Below are 20,969 nucleotides of genomic sequence, written 5' to 3'. Positions count from 1 at the left end.
GAAAATACTTCATCAGTCATAAAAGGAAATACCTGTGCATACATTTATACATTAGAGACTGTGGAATATGTAAACATAATGTTAAAATTATTAAGAAAAAAATAATAAAATCCTAGTATAATGCATAGTAAAAAGTGCAAAAGTCACTAATATAATAATAATAATAATATATAATAAAAGTGACTTAATACAATACACAAATACACAATACAAATAAAGAAATAAAGAAATAAAGAAAATAAATAGATACAAATAAAAATGAATCTATTAAGGATAATCTGTATAATATTTATGGCAAATAAACCACAACTTGTCAGTTTTATATAACAAAAATCTGAAAATAAGAGTAACTTATAAAATGAACAAATAAACAAACATGATAAATATAAAAAATAAACAAATAAAATGAATACAAAATAATAATGAAACAAAATACGTGAAAAATATATGGTGGAAAAAAACAAACCGTCAATTTAGTATCACAAAAATAGAACTGAATAGAATTACAGTATAATTAAAATGCTAAAACAAGTATTAGTGAAGCAATTTGATCTGAAAAAAAAAATGTCAACTGTGCAGTTACAATGCCTATTAAAGTGTTAAGTAAAAGTCATGCATTGAAAATGTCACTGAAAGAAAATCTTGCTGATTTTCAGTGACATTTTTAATGCATGTCTGAGCCCAGATTTTCAGTGTCTTACCTCATGAAAGAATAAGTGCTGTCGTTTGAGATACTGAGGATTCGTTTCTTAAGATCTGGAGCCCTTTCCTAAATTATTTATTATCTGAACTCAAACAAACTCTGTTACGATACCCTTCAGAGTGGAAGCAAACTATGCAAAGTGCAACATAAGATTTCCTAAAACAATCTAAAATCTATCCTGATCTCTCTATTTTTTCTATTTTATAATATCATAATTATTACTATAACTATGTTATTGCTATGCTATGTATGTGCAGGGTGGGGCTGGGGTGAGGGGGGCCTGACTGATTATACCTTTTAGCTGCTGTGATTATACATGATGTATTTGTTTTGTAACACTGTGAGCCTTGTGGTTTTATTTTTTAAAGAACTTTTGTAAAAGTATAAATTGTGAGATAAATGAGAATCAAAAGTACTAATAATGTAGAAAGTGGCCCGTAAGAGGGTTACACTATTATATAATGCTGTATTATTTATTACTGGTGCATAATTCAGTATGTTACTGTTGTACCTGAAGCTGATTTGAACTATTCTTTGCAGTGTATGGTTGGGGAGTTTAATATAAGCTCATATTTTTAAAGATTATTATAAAATCTTTGAAGTAACTTCTCCCTAAAGCTGCTGAATGAGTGTAGGGTATTTAAAACTATCCCTCTAAAATATTAATGGAGTAGTAGTAATATATATATATAGTATATATATAAGTATATATATATATATGTATATATATGTGTGTGTGTGTGTGTGTGGGTGTGTGTGTAAAATGTATAAAGTATATATATGTGTAAATATATATATAAGTATATGCATGTGTTATAGTATTTAAGTGAATTAAAAGTACCTCAAATTTGTACTTAACGAAAGTACATGAGGAAATGTACTTTCTTCAGTTTCCATCACTACTTTTAGATTATTTCTGCAGTATTATGTCGTTATATCTTTTCCTAAATTGTACAAAGTGAACAACGCACATTATACAACTTAAAAGTTACAACTGTTATAATATTTCTTTTTCAGTGGAGAAAAAGAACACAATCAACTCTGAACTTTCTGAAGTGTTGGTCTGTATAAGAGACATAATCTCTGTTCAGCACATTAAATCAGAAACCAGATATCATACTTTTACTCCTCTGAGAGTCTGTGTATGATTCATAAAATCTCCACCCGCCTGCCAACCCAAAGCAAACACACACACACAACTAACCCCTAGCTGCCACTCAAATCTGCGAGCATACATAATATAAGTACTTCATGCAGGCAGTAGGTTATTCCAACAAATGCTGTCCAAAGTAAACATCACATACACACACATACTTAATGTTTCAGGGAACAAAGAAAGTCCCAGTGATACATGGGTGTTTCCTCAGTTGTTCAAAGGGTAACAATCCACCTTTGATATCTGATTAAGATAAAGTTCGTCCAAAGCCACTATGAAACTAACACAGACGCCTGAGAGGGAATGTTTCATCCAGTAAAATATATACATACATATAACATACATACATATAAGTCTGACAGAGGGTATCTTCATGATGTCATTTTAAAATGATTGTTATGGTTAAGGTACTGCGTGCAAGTATTAAGGCTGTAAAGGCCCAATAATGAGCCTTTGGTGTCAGATTTATTTTGGAATCAGGAGAAAAAAAAATATTTTAAGACTATATTACAGGGAGTAAAATTCTAATATAAAACACTGTCTTTATGGCATCTACAAAGCACACAATATTTTTTTGATATCGATGCATATAAAATATGTCCCTCTGTGCATTTATGGAGATATTCCAGAAGAATTTAATCCAAAAAAAATCTGAACTGGATCAAATAATGATGAAAAAATCCTGAACAAAAGTTTTTACATGAATGTTGTATATCTAAACCTTGCAACAACATTACCTTAGGGATACATCAATCACAATTCTTGCTTTTAATAACAGATAAGGGCCAACACAGACACTGTTTTGTGCACTATTTATCACAGCGTACAAGTGTTCTCAAGTGCCTGTTTATAAGGTTGCAGGAGCTGTGCCTTGAGAGCTTTTTGAATGCAGCAACGTGCACCACATTTCATGTTGCGAGGAACAACCAAGCGGCATCCTCCAAGGGAACACAACACCCGGGTGCATGCAGTAATTTCAGCTCCTTAACTGGTGAGATGCAATAATGTGATGGCACTAATTACTGTTTGTCTCCTCCTAATCAGCGTGGAAACACACATCCAAATACATCTGCACCAAGCTTGAAAGAGAGACTGAATAAGTTAGAGATGTAGAAAGAGAAGAAACCACTAAAAAGTTCTCAAAGACCTCTGTACCTGCTGCTGTCTGTGATGTTGCACAGACACACCAATGAAACAATCCCCCCACACACACACAACAGCTGTGAGAAAGGCAGACTCGTATGCTCCAGCAGTGTGTTCACTGGCAGTTGTAAAGGAGTCTATCACCTATATTTAGCAGGTTTATCCATGTTTGAAAAACCTGCATGCACACGCTAATTTTGGTTTAAATAAGGTAACAGTAAGCACAAGCTTAGCACCTAGCACATTTTCCATTTGGTAAAAGACCCAGCATGTTTCCTAGCCTGAAGGCATTTCCAAACCCAAAACCATAACCTAAACCAAAACCTAATAAGGACCAGACAGAGTGTCCTCATTCACACTCGAGGTCTAAAACTGGTCCTCACAAATGTAGAACAACAACATCATGCAAACACACACATGCACAGTCTTAGATATAAATGAGGACACGTGTCCCAGTTCTCCTTAAAATAATCTGTTTATTCTGTATTGAAACACAGGGTTCAGTCAGAGGACACACAGTCAGTAGTGAGTAGTGATCTCCATTCAGCTCCGTACCGTCAGCTGCCTCCGAGTGGACCGCAGCGACAAACATACACTTCAGAGTCGTCAGCAAACAAAATACTGCTCTGCCTCTGACAAAGTGAGTCATGACATTTAATGGGAGATGTTTGTGAGTTTGATCTGTGAGAGGCAAAGTGAGACCGAACCGGCTGAGATCAACACATCACACGTGACTTTGAGAAAAATAACTGATATGCTGGATTCCTAAAAATATCTATCGTAAAAACCTAACTAGCAAAAACAAAAGCTAATGTGCTCATCTGACTGCAAACTGGGCATTTTCTTCAGTGTGAGACCGAGTCTCGATTTCACAAACGGGACACGCGACATGTTCGAGTCAAAGAAACGTGATCCTTCACATTCTTCAAAGCCCTAAAGAAAAATAAATATATGTATCTATGATTTATGTAAAATATGATTTTTCATCAAAAGGCCTCTAAGCAGCCTCGACATTACTCAGTTATACACATGACACTGTGGCCAAAATGTAAATACATTCATTAGTTTTTTTAATGCACTGACAAAAACTTATTTGTGCATCAAGTGTCATAAAACAGACTGTTGGCCGGAAATACAGACGGGCTAAAACGGTCGTCTTAAGAAGATTTGATCTGCATACAAACAATAAATAAATAACCATGGCATCCTCCTATACTGTATGTGTGTACATCATCGCTATCTTTATATGGCACAGAGACACCAGTGGAGATAGGGGACCACATACATCCAGGGACGCGGTGTAAGACTTCAGAGTGCAAACTGGGTTTGTCTATACAGCTGATTCACACTGGTATTTGTCACGCACGCAGATGATGCTCAGTTTTATATCTCGGCAAGTTAGTCCAACAGGAGTTTCATTCATGATGTTGTTTGAAGTTTCTAAGTCTTGAGAGAGGAAGAAAAAGAGCGAGGGGGGCCTTAAGTGTTCACTGCTCCTCTCAGAGATCCCGGAGGTACGACTGTGTGCTGCTGAATCATTTTCTTTCAAAAACGCTCTCTCACTGAAACACCAGACATCAGAAATGAAATATCATATGGCAGCAGCCACATTTTAAAAAATCCCAAACAACAGAAATAAAACATACCCACTCTAGTCTCAAATAAAAGTGTTAAAGCAGCTAAAGCAGTGACATTGCTATAGGCACTAAACGTTTACAGCAGCAGCGACTGAAAGAGCCCGTTTTGTATAAATGCATTGATATGCAAGGCAGACTATGTATAGTATAAGACAAAAAGGCCATGTAGTGTATCTGTAGCGGAATAAAAAAAGGCCCCTGGCTTCTTGTGTGTTTTTATGCCTCTCTGATAATTTTCCTCTGCTTTTCTCAACTCTATTCCATCGACATTCTGCTGCAGGTAATAGTGCAGTCAAAGTGTGCATAGCTTCAACGGAGGAGAGAAATGTGCAGGCTAAAGGGCAAACTAAGACATAGATGTGTTCAATCTCTTAATCTCTAATCTTTTCCTCTCTGTGAGCTTCCCTCCCCTCCTCTCCTCTCCCCTCCTCTCCTCTCCTCTCTCCTCTCCGTCTCCTTCAGATGTTCACGATGCAGGACGTTATCCGAGCTGATCCTCATACTGCTTCCTGAAGCAGTCTCCAGCAGGGAAGAAGTCCCAGCATCGCTCCTGGTAAAGCTTCCACACGTATGACTCCTGAAACACAAAAATGAAAATAAAATAAGGATAATTTAATAAATAGAAAAACAATCAATCCAGTTTACTGGCATTTTACCAAACATCTCTGAGGAGGGCAGAACGACAGAGCGTTTCTCTGAAATCATGATGCAACATAAATAACACTATATACAAGGACACAAATATTTATACGGCAAAACACAGTTATTGAGCCTGTAAACCTAAAATGCAAGAACAATAGAAAATAAAAAGAACAATAACATAGTAAGCCAATGAGGGCTGTATCTGTTTTTATGCATTTTCTATATATATCTTACATGTATGTACAGTGTGTTTACCGACCTGTCCAGTGTGCTCTGTTTCATCTTTATTGATGAGATACATCAGGAAGAACCTGAAAGAAGAAGAAGGGAAATAAAGGGAAAATACTGAGAAAAACTCAAAAAGTGCACTCAGTAAATTGCAGATTGCAGCTACTCTAGATAATTCTTGTAATTACAGCAGACATATTTCATCAGAAGCTAATAGAAATATGCGCTTTGTCGATTTTAGGCAACCGCGAAATAACTAGACTTTAATGGCATTAACTTTGTCTTTAGGCTACAACACAACACAGTAGGAAATAAACACACTCAAAAAAAGGAAACCCTTTAACTGCCTGTTTACTTTCTCATGGTAGAAGCACAAATATCAGGGTAAAATTACATAATCAACAAATTCTGTAATGCTGTCTGTCTACAAGATGTGGCAAACAAAACTCTCCACTTCCGAAACGCTCCACACGTGGCATGAATGTGTGCTGAAGACAAGGCAAAACTTCGGTGCAGCTGTGCCCGGTGGAACTGTCTCTCCTGGCTTCCTTACAATCAAGATGGAAGTGAAGAAAACAAAAACAGGGACTAATTAATCTCATGTTCTGCCCGACTTTGGTGAATCACAACATATCGGGTATGTAGTTGATCTGCAGATGCTCATTTCAAAATGTGTGCCAGTTTTTGAGCGACAATGAACACCAAAATGTGTTCTGCAACAATTGGTAAGACTTGCTGTTTTTAGCTGAGACGATTTCCAGAAAACTAGCAGCTCCTACCGGCCAGTTAAGAGGAGTAAGGAGTCAACTGTCAACGATGGTATAAAAACAGTCAATAAAACATGTTTTAAAACAAATATGAATCACTGCCACCATTACAGATCCTTGTATTCATAAATGTGCTCACAAATATTAGGCTGATTGGTTCAGTGGTTTGCAATATTAGCTGCGGAAGACAGATACACACACTCACACACCACCGAATGCATGATACCTTGCAGGCTTATGCCTGGCGCAGATAATATTGCAACATAGTAACAAGGTTGTTAATTATTTGGGGGATATAAGAGGCCAAATAAATGAAAAGAAGATAGTCATATAATCTAATAAAAGCACTAAGGGGAATTTAATTATGCTATGCTTTGACAGTAAAAATGTAATGCCTATTATTTAAAAAATCATAATACAATCACGGGTTTCAAGGCTGGAATTTTGGAAGAGAGGGAAATTGATCAAAACATAATAAACAAATACATATAGTATTGAAAAGAGTGTAGTTCTCCCGTCTGCACTCTGAAAGGTAACTCACATGTAGTTGGCTAAGTTATGCTCTTCTAAGGTGTGGGTCTCGAAGCCATGCGGCGTCGTGTCAAAGTAGTCGCTTCCTATTCCACAGATGAAACACTTTGTCTGGAGGGAGGAAGGACAGTTTGAATTAAACATGTTCTTGTGACTAAAGGAGGAATAAAGGTGGATTAAGATCAAGTCCAGTTAAAACCCTCTGAAACTCATTATCTTACCTCCATGTCCTCTCTGACCTGCTCCTGCTGGTCTCTCAGCTCTCCAAAGGCATCAATGATCAAACCTGACAGACAGGCGGACAGACAGACAGCATTTCTGAAGATCAGAGTTTTCTTAGTAAAGTTACTGTTTTGGGAGGAGAGTGTTTGCTTTTAGACAGAGTTCTAACAGGTCTAAAATGTCAAATCTATTTTTTCTTATCTCTAAAACACTTTTTCACTCTTTCACTTTTACACTTTTTTTCAGAGGTTCTGCACCATTCAGTCAGGGGGCTTTCCCAGCATCACACCAAATCAGAAAACACATGAAAATGGAATAACATCTCGTCGTGACAAGCTCTCTGAGTTTTAACTCACACACATCCAGAGCCATGTTTTAGGAATGGATTTTAAATCAGTATATACATTGAGGTGTAATAGCGTTTTTTGCAGGAAAACAAGCGATGGGAGCAGTGAGACTGAACCAAAATGGTAAAGCCGTGGGCCGTAAAAACAAAACACTAAGATAAAAGATACCATACAGCTGCAGAGCTAAAGGGAACTGCAGAATGAGCAGGGTTTCCCACACATTCATTTGTTCTTGGCAGCCCTCTGTGATATTGGGATCTGCAGCCACATATAGATTTCCTAATTCTGGAGCTGGACTGTTCATTTGGAGTGCTGTTGGAATAAATACAATTCAGTTTTTTAGAGCACCACATTCTTGGACAGCAGAGTACACTGCGTAGTGACAGAGCAGCAGGTCGTGCAGTGAAGGTGAATCATAATCTGTGAATCTGTTCATTGATACAGAAAGAGAATGCCTTATTTCTAGTTTTCCAGATCCATTGTTACTATGAAAATGTTTTTTGGCCGCTTAAAAACCACAATGTGTGTCTGTGATTGGAGCACTATCCTTTTTTTTATAGTTTGTAAAAATTAGACAATCCTGGTGAACATTAGTGCAATCTTAAACCAGTTTATCCTTCACATCACTCTTTCTCAGTGTTTTTTTGGATGCTACCACAGGCAGGCGCCAACATCCCTAAAACTCTAACTCTTCACATATTCCCTTAAAGTTAAATGTTATTTCCAAGTGTCTACAGCTATCAGACACTTAAATTTAAAGCTTTTTAAGACATTTTGAAGTCGTTAACCAAATTTAAGACTAACTTTTTGTAATCTTATTCTTATTCAAGCATTACGGGTAAAAAGAAAAAGTAAATAGTATATTTGTGGTCTTGTGCAGAGGTAGGCCTTATGCAGGATTATTAAAGGGAGTTAGATTCATCTACATTTCGCCAACGTGTGCAAATATAAATTAAAAAGATGTTATCAGATTCAGTGGTAGGTTTCCAGATCTGTAACATCAGAAATGTGGACTTTCACACAGAAGAGCTTGAATCACTGACAAAAAAGAAATTAAAAAATGGACAAATGAATTAAAATGCTTATGGCAATCAAGACTTAAGTCTCACCTCTCAATTTCCAATTTAAGACTATTTAATCACTTTATGACCTAATATTTATTAAATTGAATTTGAGACATTTTAAGGACCTACAAACTTTTTTATTTGTACCACGACTTTTGCAACACATTAACACAAAAGTAGACATAAGTGATCCTGCAGAATTACTCCAACACCCAACTTTAAATGAACATTGAGCACTTTTGAGAGAGAAAATGAGTACTTATAAAGCATACCCTGGATGATAGCCAGCAGGATGACAATGACGAAGAAGAAGAAGGTGATGTCGAAGACCACTCGGTAGAGCTCATATTCATCCCCGGCTGGATCCTCGATTTCATCTCCAATGCCACCACCAGCACGCACGCCAACGTACATGTGGAACAGGTAACACTGCCGGAAGGAGAGAGTAAAATCATATTTTATAACGTAACAATTTCACCTTCCGGCACTACCGTCCTATAACCATCTCTCTGCCCTCCACTCACAGTCATCATGTCATCGCACTTCATGTCCGGCTCGTCCTCGTCCTCACTCATGTTATAGAACTTGCGGAAGAAGTTGAAGGCCACGACGGTGTACAGGTACACCACCACAGCCAGCAGACCCACCGTCATCATCAGCTGTGAGGAACAGGTGGATGTGACATTAGCACATGATCAGTTTACCCCATCCAATGTGAGCCTTGTGATGTAGACCAGCCTTGTGATGTGTGCAGACCTGTTTGCCGTTGTGGGTGACGGAGGACAGAATGGTGCGCAGGGTTTTGACACCCATGGCGATGTCCAGAAGATGAGCGGCGAAGAAGAAGTTGTTGTAGTGTCCGAGCAGAGACATTAACAAGTACCAAACCAGGTAGAGGAAGGTCTAAAGAAGTGACACAGGGCCGTCAGTCAAACTCAAAACTGATTCTGTCATTGTTTCAATTTTCTCATGAACTTCTTCCTTAACTCACATTGTCAGTGAAAATGACACCAAACTTCCAGATCTGGTACTTGATGTCAATAGATGTTACCCTACAGAGAGAAGGACATGTTTGTTCTGTGATATTATGCCCCAGAAGCCTGAACGGTTTGTGTGAAGAGTGCACATTACAGTATGTACCAGCTCAGCATAGAGGTGTCGGGTTCAGGCTTCTTTTCATGTGTCATGGCACTGACATCCAAAGAGGCCAAGTCCATACCGAGCAGCTCCGCGATCCTCTCTCTGCCGTAGATGTCACCATATTTATCCAGAACCTGGATATCACACGCATATGTCATTTCACTCCAAGAAATATCCCTGATCTTTTGCTGATATTTTGAAGCAAAACTGTCTGAATAAAAAACAACAAAAAAAAATAACGAACAAAAAAAAACCCTCACCTTTCTTTTCACAAACTTGTCCCAGTAATTGTTTGGGAAAGATCTGCATTGACAGAGAAACATCATAAACATTTCACCTTTAGCCTTCTCAGTCTCTAATGCAGCCTGACCCGAGCATGACTGGCATGCAACATGAAGGTCAAGACTCATAAAATACGTTAATGTTACAGTCATATTTAAAATGTATACTATGCAGGGTTTGGGGTTTTTGTTTGTAAATACGCTCGCCAGCAAAAGTGAAAGTAAAAGCCAACCCCAGATTTACTCGTTTGGTGTTTCGCCTCACTATATTTTTGTTTTTTCAGTGCTGTGTCTCTTGGAAGACACGTGGTTGCTACGTTTTTGTCCCAATCTCACCTGAGTGCTGGGGCGGTACACGCCCATAAATGCCAAAGCCAAATTATTGCTAATTCAATTTCTATTTTCATCTTTTAGTGATAGTGTAGCTGTGTAGCTAGTAGTTTAATAAACCTTGGATTTATAATGAAACTAAATCTTGTGATTATCTGTATGAATGTTGAGTCACTGTACACCAAGACAAGCCTTCAATGAGACCAAATAAATTTATACATAATCTTATCAATTCATTTAATACTGTCATTCAATACAATCTGAACTAATTGTATGTGATAGCCACAGGAAAGTGCCATCACTTTCCTTCACATTTTGGACCAATTTTTAAGTTTATAATACATAACTTTAAGTTATGAATTTTAGTTACCTATTTTGGTATTAATTAGCTATGTATTACTGAATTGCTACAGTGTAGTTCACTTCATCAGATAAATGGCTGTGATTGGCTGGGACCATCTGCAGCTGGCTGGAAATCTGTCTGATCGGGAGAGGGACCAGATGCGTCTGCCAGAACAAATAAAACATAAGCTTGCAGATTTTCAGGTTGGGGCTGGGCTGAAGTTTTGGGCCTGCTCATCACTCTTCTGTATATCATCCATCCATGAATTTGATAACTTAATAGGGCTCTTACGGAGTGTTGAGCACCAGTCTATCCCACTGGCCTTTGATGTCATCATCCTCAGGCTGCTCAGTGACATAAACACCATCAAACTCCAGTTTCCTGGCGAGCTCTTTCTCTCTCTTGAAGATAACCAAAGGGACCTGAGGGGTAAAGACGGAAAATAAGACAAACTGCTTGAAACTTACGAGCAGACGCAGAAATGTGTGGATTTTTTTAGAGCAAAGCGCACACACCTTGAGGCAGTTGTAGCCGATGATGCAGAGGAAGGAGATGATGGTGTGAACGATACCGAAGAAAGCCATGGCTGGCTCCATGTAGCCGGTGCTCTCTTCCAAAAAGTAGTACATGGGTCCCTCTTCATCCTCATCCTCTCCTCCTCCGTCATCTAACCCGGACCCCTCCTCCTCAGTACCGGAGCCTTCGAACAGGCCAGAGCCCTCAAACAGACCAGAACCCTCAAACTCCTCCTCACCTGGAGGACTGTCAGACACCTGAAAACATCACACACAAAATGAGTTTTGCAAGTCTGACTGAGTCTTTTGACTATTTGTGTAGCTTTAAACCAAATTTAGACAAAGTTGCATGCACATAAAAAATGTGAATACAGGGAGGTGGCAATAAAAAAGTTAGAGTTAAGTTTCGTAAAAAACTAGGAGTTGCAAATCTACTACTACTACTACTTTTTTTTGTCATTGTAAGTTAAAAGACTTCCTGCTGATGGCAGCTACGTTTTTTGAGCAAACCTAAATCCTGCCCAGAAATGTAAACAATCTGTAGGCAGATTAATTGTGTAAAATGTTATGTAAATTAGACTCTTGAACACAGATTCTTTGCTAGTGAAACGTATCATGATGCAGAGTCACAGGGGAAATACTATCAGAGTTTTAGAGCTGAAACTAAATGTGTCGTCTAAGGTTAGCTCCAAATACACAAACCCTGTAGAAGAGCAGGATGAAATTGAGAGCGAAGGCGATGAACAGGGCCAAGAAGCGAAGGTTGTAGAAATTGCGAGAAAGGTAGTTCTGTGGATGGAAAGAGAGCAAAGCACAAAAGCAACATTTTACTGCTTAATAAGTGCTTAACTTTCTGTCATTTAGTTGCCAAAAAAATTCCATGGGTTAATACGTAGGCCAGTGTAAAACAATAGTGTTCACATCAAATAACATCCCTCTATCGGGCACATATCCGTATGTTACAGTACATGTCAGACTGTGGCACCGTGTGTTGGCTAACAACAGAGATATGTGAAATATGTGCGTAAAAAAGAGCTGCTCACCATGAATTTAATCCTCTGAACCTCCAGCTCGTTCCACAGCTCAAAGCCCTCCTCGGCATGCTTCTTGTCTTTCTTTGCCTTTGCCTTCACGGTGGTTTCCTCTGCTTCCTCAGGCTCTTCCTCCTTCACCTCAGGTTCAGGCTCGGCCTTCTCTGCCTTCTCTCCATTCTCGGTGCTGGAAAAGATGCACAAGGAGAGAAAATTGTGCTTTTTGTTTTTTAAGAGAAAAATGACTGTTTTAATATCTGACAAAAAAGTATCTCACAGATGTGTGGTAATACACTCCTGTTTGCCACTTTGAGCAGCGTGCAATAAAAAAAAGGTTACTGATCTTTAGAGATTGACTCCTGGCTCTGCCTCAGCTGTGTGACAGCATGACAACTGCTGATCAAAAGTTCTGCACTTCACTCCGACAAACAGTGTCAGACGAATCTAAAATTTGGTCCAACTAAAAAATTAGTTGTTCAACACCTTGATCAACATCAGTTTTCTTATCATTTAACCTCTAAACCTGACAGGATTGTAATTTGATGAAACACAGGAAATACATAATGAGCAACTTGGAAAGAAATGTCCTGCAAACTGCAAAAAAATTCTAAAAAGTTACACAAAATTGATCTGAAAATTAGCTGGAAATTTTTGAAAGAAATTATTCAGAAAACTTGTGATTCTTATAAATGTATATTTGCTAAAAATCTTTTTTGAGTTCATTTTCTTGTTTGTTGTTTTGTTTTTTTCCTTTCTTTCTTTCCTTTTTCATATTTTCCAGTAATTTTCTTGTAACTTTTAACTCATTTTTTGGGCCATTTCTTGTTGAGATGCTAATTGCCCCCCCAATGGTTTAGAAAAAAAATCAAGCCAATACACACAGGTTTGAAAGGGTTAACATTACTATAAGCCTGAGTGGGTCAATATCAGCCTGAAGACTTTTTAACTCCAGCAGAAGCTGCTGAGTTCTCATGTTGATCCCCAACAGACAGACAACTTACTCTGCTTTCTCAGTCTCCTGTGGAGGCTCTTCTTCAGCTTGAGCAGGTTTTTCTTCGTCTCCTTGTCCTCCCACTGCGGCTTCCAACTGTTTCAACAATTAATTTGCAGTTAATTTAACCAACTAATGGAGAATGCACACATTTAACAAGAGTAACAGACAGAACCCCTCACCAGTTTTCTCTTCAGCAGCGGCGTGCCCTCTGGAGTCGGAGGCTCTTCAGTTGTCGTCTCACCAAAGTCACCAAGTCCCCCAGGAGTATTGAAACCAGGCAGGCGTCCCCCTTCCCTCTCCTCGCTATCCTCCTCTTCCTCCTCTCCTCCTCCAACATCTAAGAGGTCTGCCGCTCCGTCCGCGTCTTGGACTTCTCGAGCCCCTGGTTCAGGTGGCAGGTCCCCGTGAACTTCGTCCTGCGTGGGATCTGGCATACTGGCTAGGATCTCTGTCACCGTTATTTTCTTGGCACCCTCAACTAAGCCTCCACCGAACAGCACCTTCCATATGAGTGTGAAGAAGCCTTTGCAGATGCTATAAACAAACATCAGGATACCCATTACAATGGTGTAGATAAATGTAGCCAGGCCGATCACCATCTCCTTTATTGTCATTTTTCTCAGTTTGCGGTAACGACGCCGAAGGTTACGGAAAGTGAACATGTTGAAGAAGTCAACCACGCTCTTTATAAAGTCTGCAAACGCTGAGGTTGACTCTGGAGCTGCTTCTTCTTCATTGCCCTCTTCTCCTTGATCTCCCCCTCCCTCCTCCTCCTCCTCATCATCTTCCTCTTCTGCACCCTCTCCCTCTGGCTCAGAGATCGATGCAGCAATGTTCATCTCAAAGATGGTGTCCTCACAGAAGTTCACAAACATCTCCATTTTCTCACTCTCGCCGCCCTCGTTGACCACGTCAAAGATAAACTGCCGTTTGGACTCCCTGACTTGTGGCATCTCCCACTGGTTGCGGTTCTCCTCGCTGATTTCAAAGTAGATGCGCTCGATCTTCCTGCTGGCTCCCATGATCTCAATGCGGCCGAGGAAAGGGCGGAAGTAGTTGAGCACATTGTCAGCCTGCTCCAGGAAGTTCTGAAGGCGAGTGTCATGGGGTACGTGCTCTGAGAGGTTTGTGAGCAGAACGGCGATGTTGAAACCGATGTCTTTGGCCGGCTCCTGGAAACGATCAGCAAATTCCTCAAAGTTGATCATCTCATTCTCATCAGCTTCTGAGCAGGAGAGAAGGAACTGGATTTCAGAGGGGGAGTATTGCTTCTGGCTGTCCATGGCCTTGGAGAAGTCTTTCTTAGAGATCAGCCCTCGGGGGTCAGTCACATAGTCTCGGAAGGCATCAGAAGCCACGATGTCCTTCAGCTTGAGGAACATGTCGAAGAACTTAAGGATCATCTCCACGTTGCTGGAGGACTCCACCAGCATGTCAACCATCTGCTTGGCAATGGTGCCGTTCACCACGTTGCCTAAGAGTGATACAAGGTGAGAGGAGAGGAGAGATGTATAGAAAGTATTAGGGCTGTAAGAATCCATCAGTCTTGATTGCTGTATCGATTCAATAATGAACAATCCAATATCATCGATGGGAAGTGAAAACATCAATCCATATCATGATCTTTAGGATATGCCTTTATTTTGAAATTCTGTGTCGCTGTCAGACAGCGGCAGGCAGAGGATGATAAGCAGCCAGGAAAAACACAATAAGGATAATATTACTTATTCAGTAATAAACAGTAGATATATTAGGGATATCAGACAAAATAAACGTCAAGAGGCAAAGCACTTAACATATGTAAACAATGCCGTTATAAAATACTCAGGAAACACAACAAACCTGCCTGACAACTTCCTCTGATAGCTAACTTTTGCTACAGCAACATTAGCTGCTCTGTGTCCAGTGATAGACTGAAAAACATTTGCTTAGAGGCTAAAATGCAACCCTGTTTACCTGTTGGGAGATATAGTGACTTAAACAAATGCTCAGGGGGAAAAACTATAAATAACACATGTAATATCTTAGGCTATGGACATGGAAAGCGTCTGCTAGCTTCTAAGCTGATTTATGCAGTGTAACGGTGCTTAGGCTAATAATGGCGAGGAGCAAAAAAAAAAATTTTAAAGCTATGAAACCTGACAGTTATTACTGTGTCAAACTGTATACTTTTGATACAGAATCTTGTTGTTTATCCATGTTTTATGGCATTTGGCTTCAAGGCTTTAAGCCAGATGGAAGTTTAAGGAAAAAAGTTTGGGTTCAAATCACAAGACTTATTCCTGAAGGCTAACATACCCCATGTGCTGTTTAATGTAAATTCGTGTAGTAAGTCTAAAGTGAACTTTATTGCACTTAACCAGTAACAATTATTCAACATTATTAACAATTAATTATCTAGGTTTTTTTTAAATTTTATTTTTATCTTTTACAGCCAAAAGCAAAAAAGAAAAGGGCTCTTGCAGCTGGCAGCTTCTTGTGTAACAGACTGTTAAATGGGCATTTTATGATATTGTCTCATATCAGTGGTAGGCCCCTTGAATTGAATAAAATTAAAATCAAATGGTGGCAGACTTTCTGATATCAACAAATATGGTATTATTGTCCAAAGAATTGTTAAAATATTGTATTGTAATAAAACTACTGGTTTTCACCCTTAGAAAGTATGTGTCAGGAAGGAAAGGACATCACAGGACATCTTACCTTCAAGTAGAGACAGAAGCATCACCACCATGTCCTTCTGCAGATCCAACAGCTCCTTCAACAGTCCAATCTGACTGGAGTCCTGCAATAAAACCAGAACACAAAGCGAAACACAAACAGCAGAGAAAATAATATTCTTAATACGTGAATTGACTGATGATATATCACAGTTAAATTTGAGAGGATATGTGCTTCTTTCTGAGACATAAAAATGGTACCTCAGAGTGTGTTCTACTCCAAAAATGATCCTTGGTTTGCAATTTTAAATAAAGAATATACATTTTTAACATCACAAATAGCCAAGGAAGACATAAACATATTTGCAGACGCTGATCTTAGCACTCGTGAAGACCCGCACCAGCAGATAACAAGAGCCACAAATATTTTAGACAGTCTGTGGTGGTTGGTGAAGATCTAGAGGAAAAGGGCGTCAGGATGTACAAGCATCAGGCACCTTTGAAATCACAGCAGCACCTTTTTTAATACCTCCACAGCACAATAGAGCAAAATGTACAAACACACTGAAAAACAGCTGAATGAAAAGAAGCAAAGCAGGAGATTTACTTTAGGAACAAAGTGAAATATATCTAATAAAATATAATGTAAAAAAATAAACTATAATTAAAAACCTTTTTATAAAGAAATAAAAAGTCATCCAATTTTTATATGATGTAAACCATCTTTAACAATGGAATAACATTGCTGAACGGCTACAAATTCTCTGTGCGATTTAGTTCATGTTTAATCTCTTCCTAGTCAACAATTACTCAACCTGTCTCTGAATGGACAGTCAGTGTCTGTCCCCGTTAAACACGTCTCATGGACAATGAATAAATCAACAGGAAAAACTCAAGAGGAAAAAAGCAAAGGGACTGCTAAACGCAAAGGGAAACCATGAGGGAAATGTAAATGATTGGTTATTAAGCTGCATTTTAAATGTGATGAAGCATGAGTCTTTAGAAAAAGCATGAACGGCTTCTAAATGAGATGGTTCTGGCAGTGAGACACAGATTCTTACGCCATTTCGTTGTCCAGGATCGGGGTGCATCTAACAGGGTTACACATGAAAATAAAAATGTTATCAACAACATTTTTACTTCATTTTTGTATTTGTCTCAAACTGGAGATTATTACAGATTTTATGTCAATGCTATCATTGAACTTTAAGAAATTAAAATTCCTGCCAGGTATTTATCTATTTTCAAACTTTTTGAGGCTTTGGCGTTGCAGAACAGGTTTGCTTTCATGTCAGAAACAAAAACATGAGATATTTTAGGTGTATGTAAAGGTAAAGTTTCACAGAGGTTCTGAAAAAAAGAAGACCACAATTCATCTCTAAGTGTTGATTTAACAGTTATCATATCTTTCTTTCAAACAAACACTAATAACTGAACATTTGATACAAAATACAAAAATAGATCTTAAACAGCACCATCAGTAGCAAACAATACTGTAACACAAAATTAGACTGAGTAGGAAACACTGCAGCTCCTTGTTAGTGAAACACATAACAAAGACACACATTATTCAAAGCAAACACATGTTTGTCCAAAGCACAATCAAACCCTAACCAATGGTCAGTACTTTAAAATGGATATATAAAGTGAAAACAGATGAGGTGGGTTATTATACTGTATTATAAAGAATCAGTAGGAAAATTAAAGAGAAAGAAAGATTATCTATTTTCCTCAAATTGTTTCTGCCATCTTAACTTGATTCCGCTACTCAGCCATGCCCAAGACTGTTTGTCGTGTTGTCCTGACGTGTTTTAAATCGTAAGGTTTGAGCACAAATGCATGTGTTTAGGAAGCACCGAGCGTACGACTGGACGCATGAGATTTGGATTAAGCTGCATGAGTTGGTCCCTGATGATTCAATCCATGAAATATTTTCTCCTTTTTTAGAATTCCCGCTAACCATGGAGACGTGCGAGTAAAACAACGTTTTCTTCACGAATTCAAGGTAACACATGGTGAGTAAATCATACACAAATGGTCATTTTGCAGGTGAACTATTTCTCTAATGTCGTGCTGAACAAAGTGCACTGTCACCTAAATTAATATCTCAAATTACCTCTCTTAAACATAAAATAGCTCAGTAAAGAGGCAGAAACAATCTGACAAAGAAAAGAGGAGGGAAGCTAGTAAAGATATGAAACCAACTCATTAAACCAAAGAATAATCAAATAAATACATACTTTACTCTGCAGGAACCATGAGAGAGACAGTTCACAAAATTAGTATACTCAAAGTGGACTAATGTATAAAAATATACCACGTGTAAATGTATGCATTTCTATTTGAAACTGATTCATCATTTGGTCAACTATGATACAACAAACACATTATTGGATCATTCAAAATGCAGAATTTCTCTCCAGAAATTATTCATGAAATCTGAATGAATTAAATAGTATGGCTACAGAAAGGTTCAAAATACTTAATTTGATTTATGTTTCTTACCTGAGCAAGTTTCATCATCATATGAGCAAAGACATGCAGGAAGCCAACAACAGCATCCCACAACCTGCTGTGGGCCAGAGACTGCTGGTTACCAGTACAGGGACCCTGACAGACACAGAAACACAGTGTGGAAAATGTAGATCATATTCTAGTGCTGTAAACCTATTGCGATGTACATGAAATCCTGTTGGGTTTTGTTTTTTTTTAACAATTCAGCATTTAATCTATGTATAATTCATCAGGATTTTTTTTTACCTGGATGTACTCAGTCAAGCTGTTGAAGACCTGCTTAGCCACAGTCATTGCTTTGGAAATTTCTCTTTCCGGGCTCATCAATAATGTCTTTTCCTGAGTAGTACCAGTAGAAGTCACTGATTGACTCCTGCATACAGGAAGGAGTAGAAGGAAAACATGATGTGCATTTAATGCTATTTTAATATACAATAATAATAATAATAAATAATGATAATGATAATAATAATAATAATAACAACAATGTCTACTTATATAGCACCTTTTATATAAAAAAATGCAGCCCAACGTGCTTACATGCACCACGTGGTTCACATCATAACACAAAGACATAAAGACATAATAAAACCAGCAAGTAAAAAAAAAAAAAAAAAAGAAAAGAGTAAAATAAAAAATAAGGATAAAAACTAAAATCCACAGAATGCATTGCATAAGATGGAAAATAAAACCCATTGTGCTTATATTAATAACAATAAAGCTAAAAATAGTGCATAAAACTTAAAATTACGTAAAATACAACATTTTAAAGAGGTGCAGCAGTGCGAAAGTGCGAAGCAAAATGCAGAGCAGTTATGTCAGAGGTAGTTAAAGGCTCTTTGTACTAAAAATGTATTTTTTAGAATGTAAAATTACTAAACAAAGTGTTTTCTTGTGAAAGGAGGCTACAGTCTGGTGTCAATGGGACTGAGATCAGAGAGCAGTTGTCATCAGTGACCTGTAGTCGAAGCAGGTAGTCCACAGTGCAGATGATGATATTGATGGTCGTGGTGCTGCCCGTCTGAGTTCTTAAGTAGTTCTGGAAATCTGAAGTGTAACAATGTTCACGTATTAATATTAATGAGAACTCTCCTTGCTGAAAGGCCACTTTAAACTTCTAGTGTGCAGGATTCAAGCTGCAACTTCCAGGGCTGAAAAAATTAAGCCAATGCAAAAGTGCCAAAACTACAGTTTCTACATACTAGTTCTATCTAATATGTAGATATAAACATTTTATGTTAGAAAACAGCTCACTTCTTTTTTTCCAAGTGATTCTAAACTAGTGAAAACATAGTTTTTAATGTTAGATTCAATTTCTGCCAATATATATCCCTCTGAATCCTACACAGTGGACCTTTAAACCACCAAGGTGTTTGCTAAAGAGACTCACCATTGTTATGGCCCTCACAAAGAAGCTGGAGGAAGCGGAAGAGGTCACATGTAAATTCATCGTCCGCCATCACTTTCTCATCTTAAAAGAGAAACACAGGAAATGCAAATTAATCTTGTGAAAAAAGAACGTTTTTTTACAGTTCCAGTACAGAGTATGTACCAGTGTATTTTACTTTATTTTCTAACTTATCTCTTCATGTTACTGATACTAAACATTTATATTTTCTCTGGCATCACTGTGTTCATATATTATATATGAGCACAATGATCTGCAGAAGAAGTACCAAAAACGTGAAAACTGCACTTACAAAATCTAGTGCAAATTATGGTTTACTATTCCTACAAATGGCATTTTTCATTCCTTTTTTAAAATTTATTTATTTTATTTTTAAGTTATCACTAAAAAGAACAAGAAGATTATTGCAATACAACAATACACTGGTAAATATCTCAATCTTAACAAGTCATTTTTATCTATTTTGAAGTCCTAGAATATTTTTTTTTGGACAAGCAAAAGAATTATGCCCATCAGGCAAAATTATTTCACCAGCCCCAAAGATGAACAAACTTCTTATAGATAACAGTTATTATTGAAACTAGTCCAGTCATGTCATCTGTCCCTTTACTTGATATATATACACACACTGCATATATCATTTTAATTTTTCTAACAATAAAAACCACAATGGGTATTAGTGGTAAGAGTTGTTTTTTTGTAGTTTTACATAAAATAAAGCAAAATCTCGAACCAAACGACTTGTTAAAACAGATTAAACAGTAGTCAGATTAGATTTGTAAATTAAGCATAAATTGTGTTAATGACAAATCTGGTGAAATAATCCAACTGAGTATTTCATGTCTACTGATTCACAATAAACACTGCAAAAGGCTCCAACGTGGTGCCAGATTTAGTGGTGAAATATTATCAGTAAGCAAAGATATTATTCATAACAGTAAATGAAACATTTGTACGTATGGCTTTACACACATGTGCATCGCAAAAACAGTAAAACTGTAAGTACCAGCAGCTCATACCACTGCCCTGCTGTCAGTAGAATATGTTAGTGAAAACCACAAAGACCTACATGTAAGAGAGGCTGAGGCTTCCACACTGACCCCCTCACACAAACTTTACCTCTGTCTATCACTCCACACTGCTTTTACTGAAAACATATTGTCAACAAAACTCAAAATGGACAGCAAATCAGACACTGGACACATCACATTGATATGGATATAGAACGCACGGATAAATGAAGACAGGTTTCCGGAGAATAACAGATTCAACTGAGGACGCACAAATGTTGACAGTGAGCACAAAGATAACTT

General features: G+C 37.9%; 1 protein-coding gene across 1 annotated transcript in view; it reads right to left on the bottom strand.

The window, feature by feature from the left end:
* Nucleotides 1-3,461: 3,461 nt before the first annotated feature.
* ryr1b (ryanodine receptor 1b (skeletal)) overlaps nucleotides 3,462-20,969 on the bottom strand; it is a 95,801-nt gene continuing 78,293 nt past the window's right edge. Inside the window, 25 exon segments of the mRNA XM_042486394.1 lie at nucleotides 3,462-5,216; nucleotides 5,541-5,592; nucleotides 6,818-6,918; nucleotides 7,029-7,093; nucleotides 8,713-8,869; nucleotides 8,965-9,099; nucleotides 9,197-9,343; nucleotides 9,432-9,492; nucleotides 9,581-9,714; nucleotides 9,841-9,883; nucleotides 10,826-10,956; nucleotides 11,050-11,307; nucleotides 11,752-11,838; nucleotides 12,093-12,267; nucleotides 13,082-13,167; nucleotides 13,254-14,548; nucleotides 15,778-15,859; nucleotides 15,996-16,025; nucleotides 16,796-16,825; nucleotides 17,975-17,980; nucleotides 18,240-18,344; nucleotides 18,495-18,549; nucleotides 18,551-18,621; nucleotides 19,207-19,295; nucleotides 19,639-19,719. Of these exon segments, the coding sequence (XP_042342328.1) occupies nucleotides 5,121-5,216; nucleotides 5,541-5,592; nucleotides 6,818-6,918; nucleotides 7,029-7,093; nucleotides 8,713-8,869; nucleotides 8,965-9,099; nucleotides 9,197-9,343; nucleotides 9,432-9,492; nucleotides 9,581-9,714; nucleotides 9,841-9,883; nucleotides 10,826-10,956; nucleotides 11,050-11,307; nucleotides 11,752-11,838; nucleotides 12,093-12,267; nucleotides 13,082-13,167; nucleotides 13,254-14,548; nucleotides 15,778-15,859; nucleotides 15,996-16,025; nucleotides 16,796-16,825; nucleotides 17,975-17,980; nucleotides 18,240-18,344; nucleotides 18,495-18,549; nucleotides 18,551-18,621; nucleotides 19,207-19,295; nucleotides 19,639-19,719 (3,572 nt within the window). The 3' untranslated portion in view covers nucleotides 3,462-5,120.

This window comes from Plectropomus leopardus, chromosome 5, assembly GCF_008729295.1.
Source record: "Plectropomus leopardus isolate mb chromosome 5, YSFRI_Pleo_2.0, whole genome shotgun sequence".
NCBI classification, from domain to species: Eukaryota; Metazoa; Chordata; class Actinopteri; order Perciformes; family Serranidae; genus Plectropomus; species Plectropomus leopardus.
The sequence above is the reverse complement of the archived record's forward strand: the minus strand, read 5'-3'. Positions and strand labels throughout refer to the sequence as shown.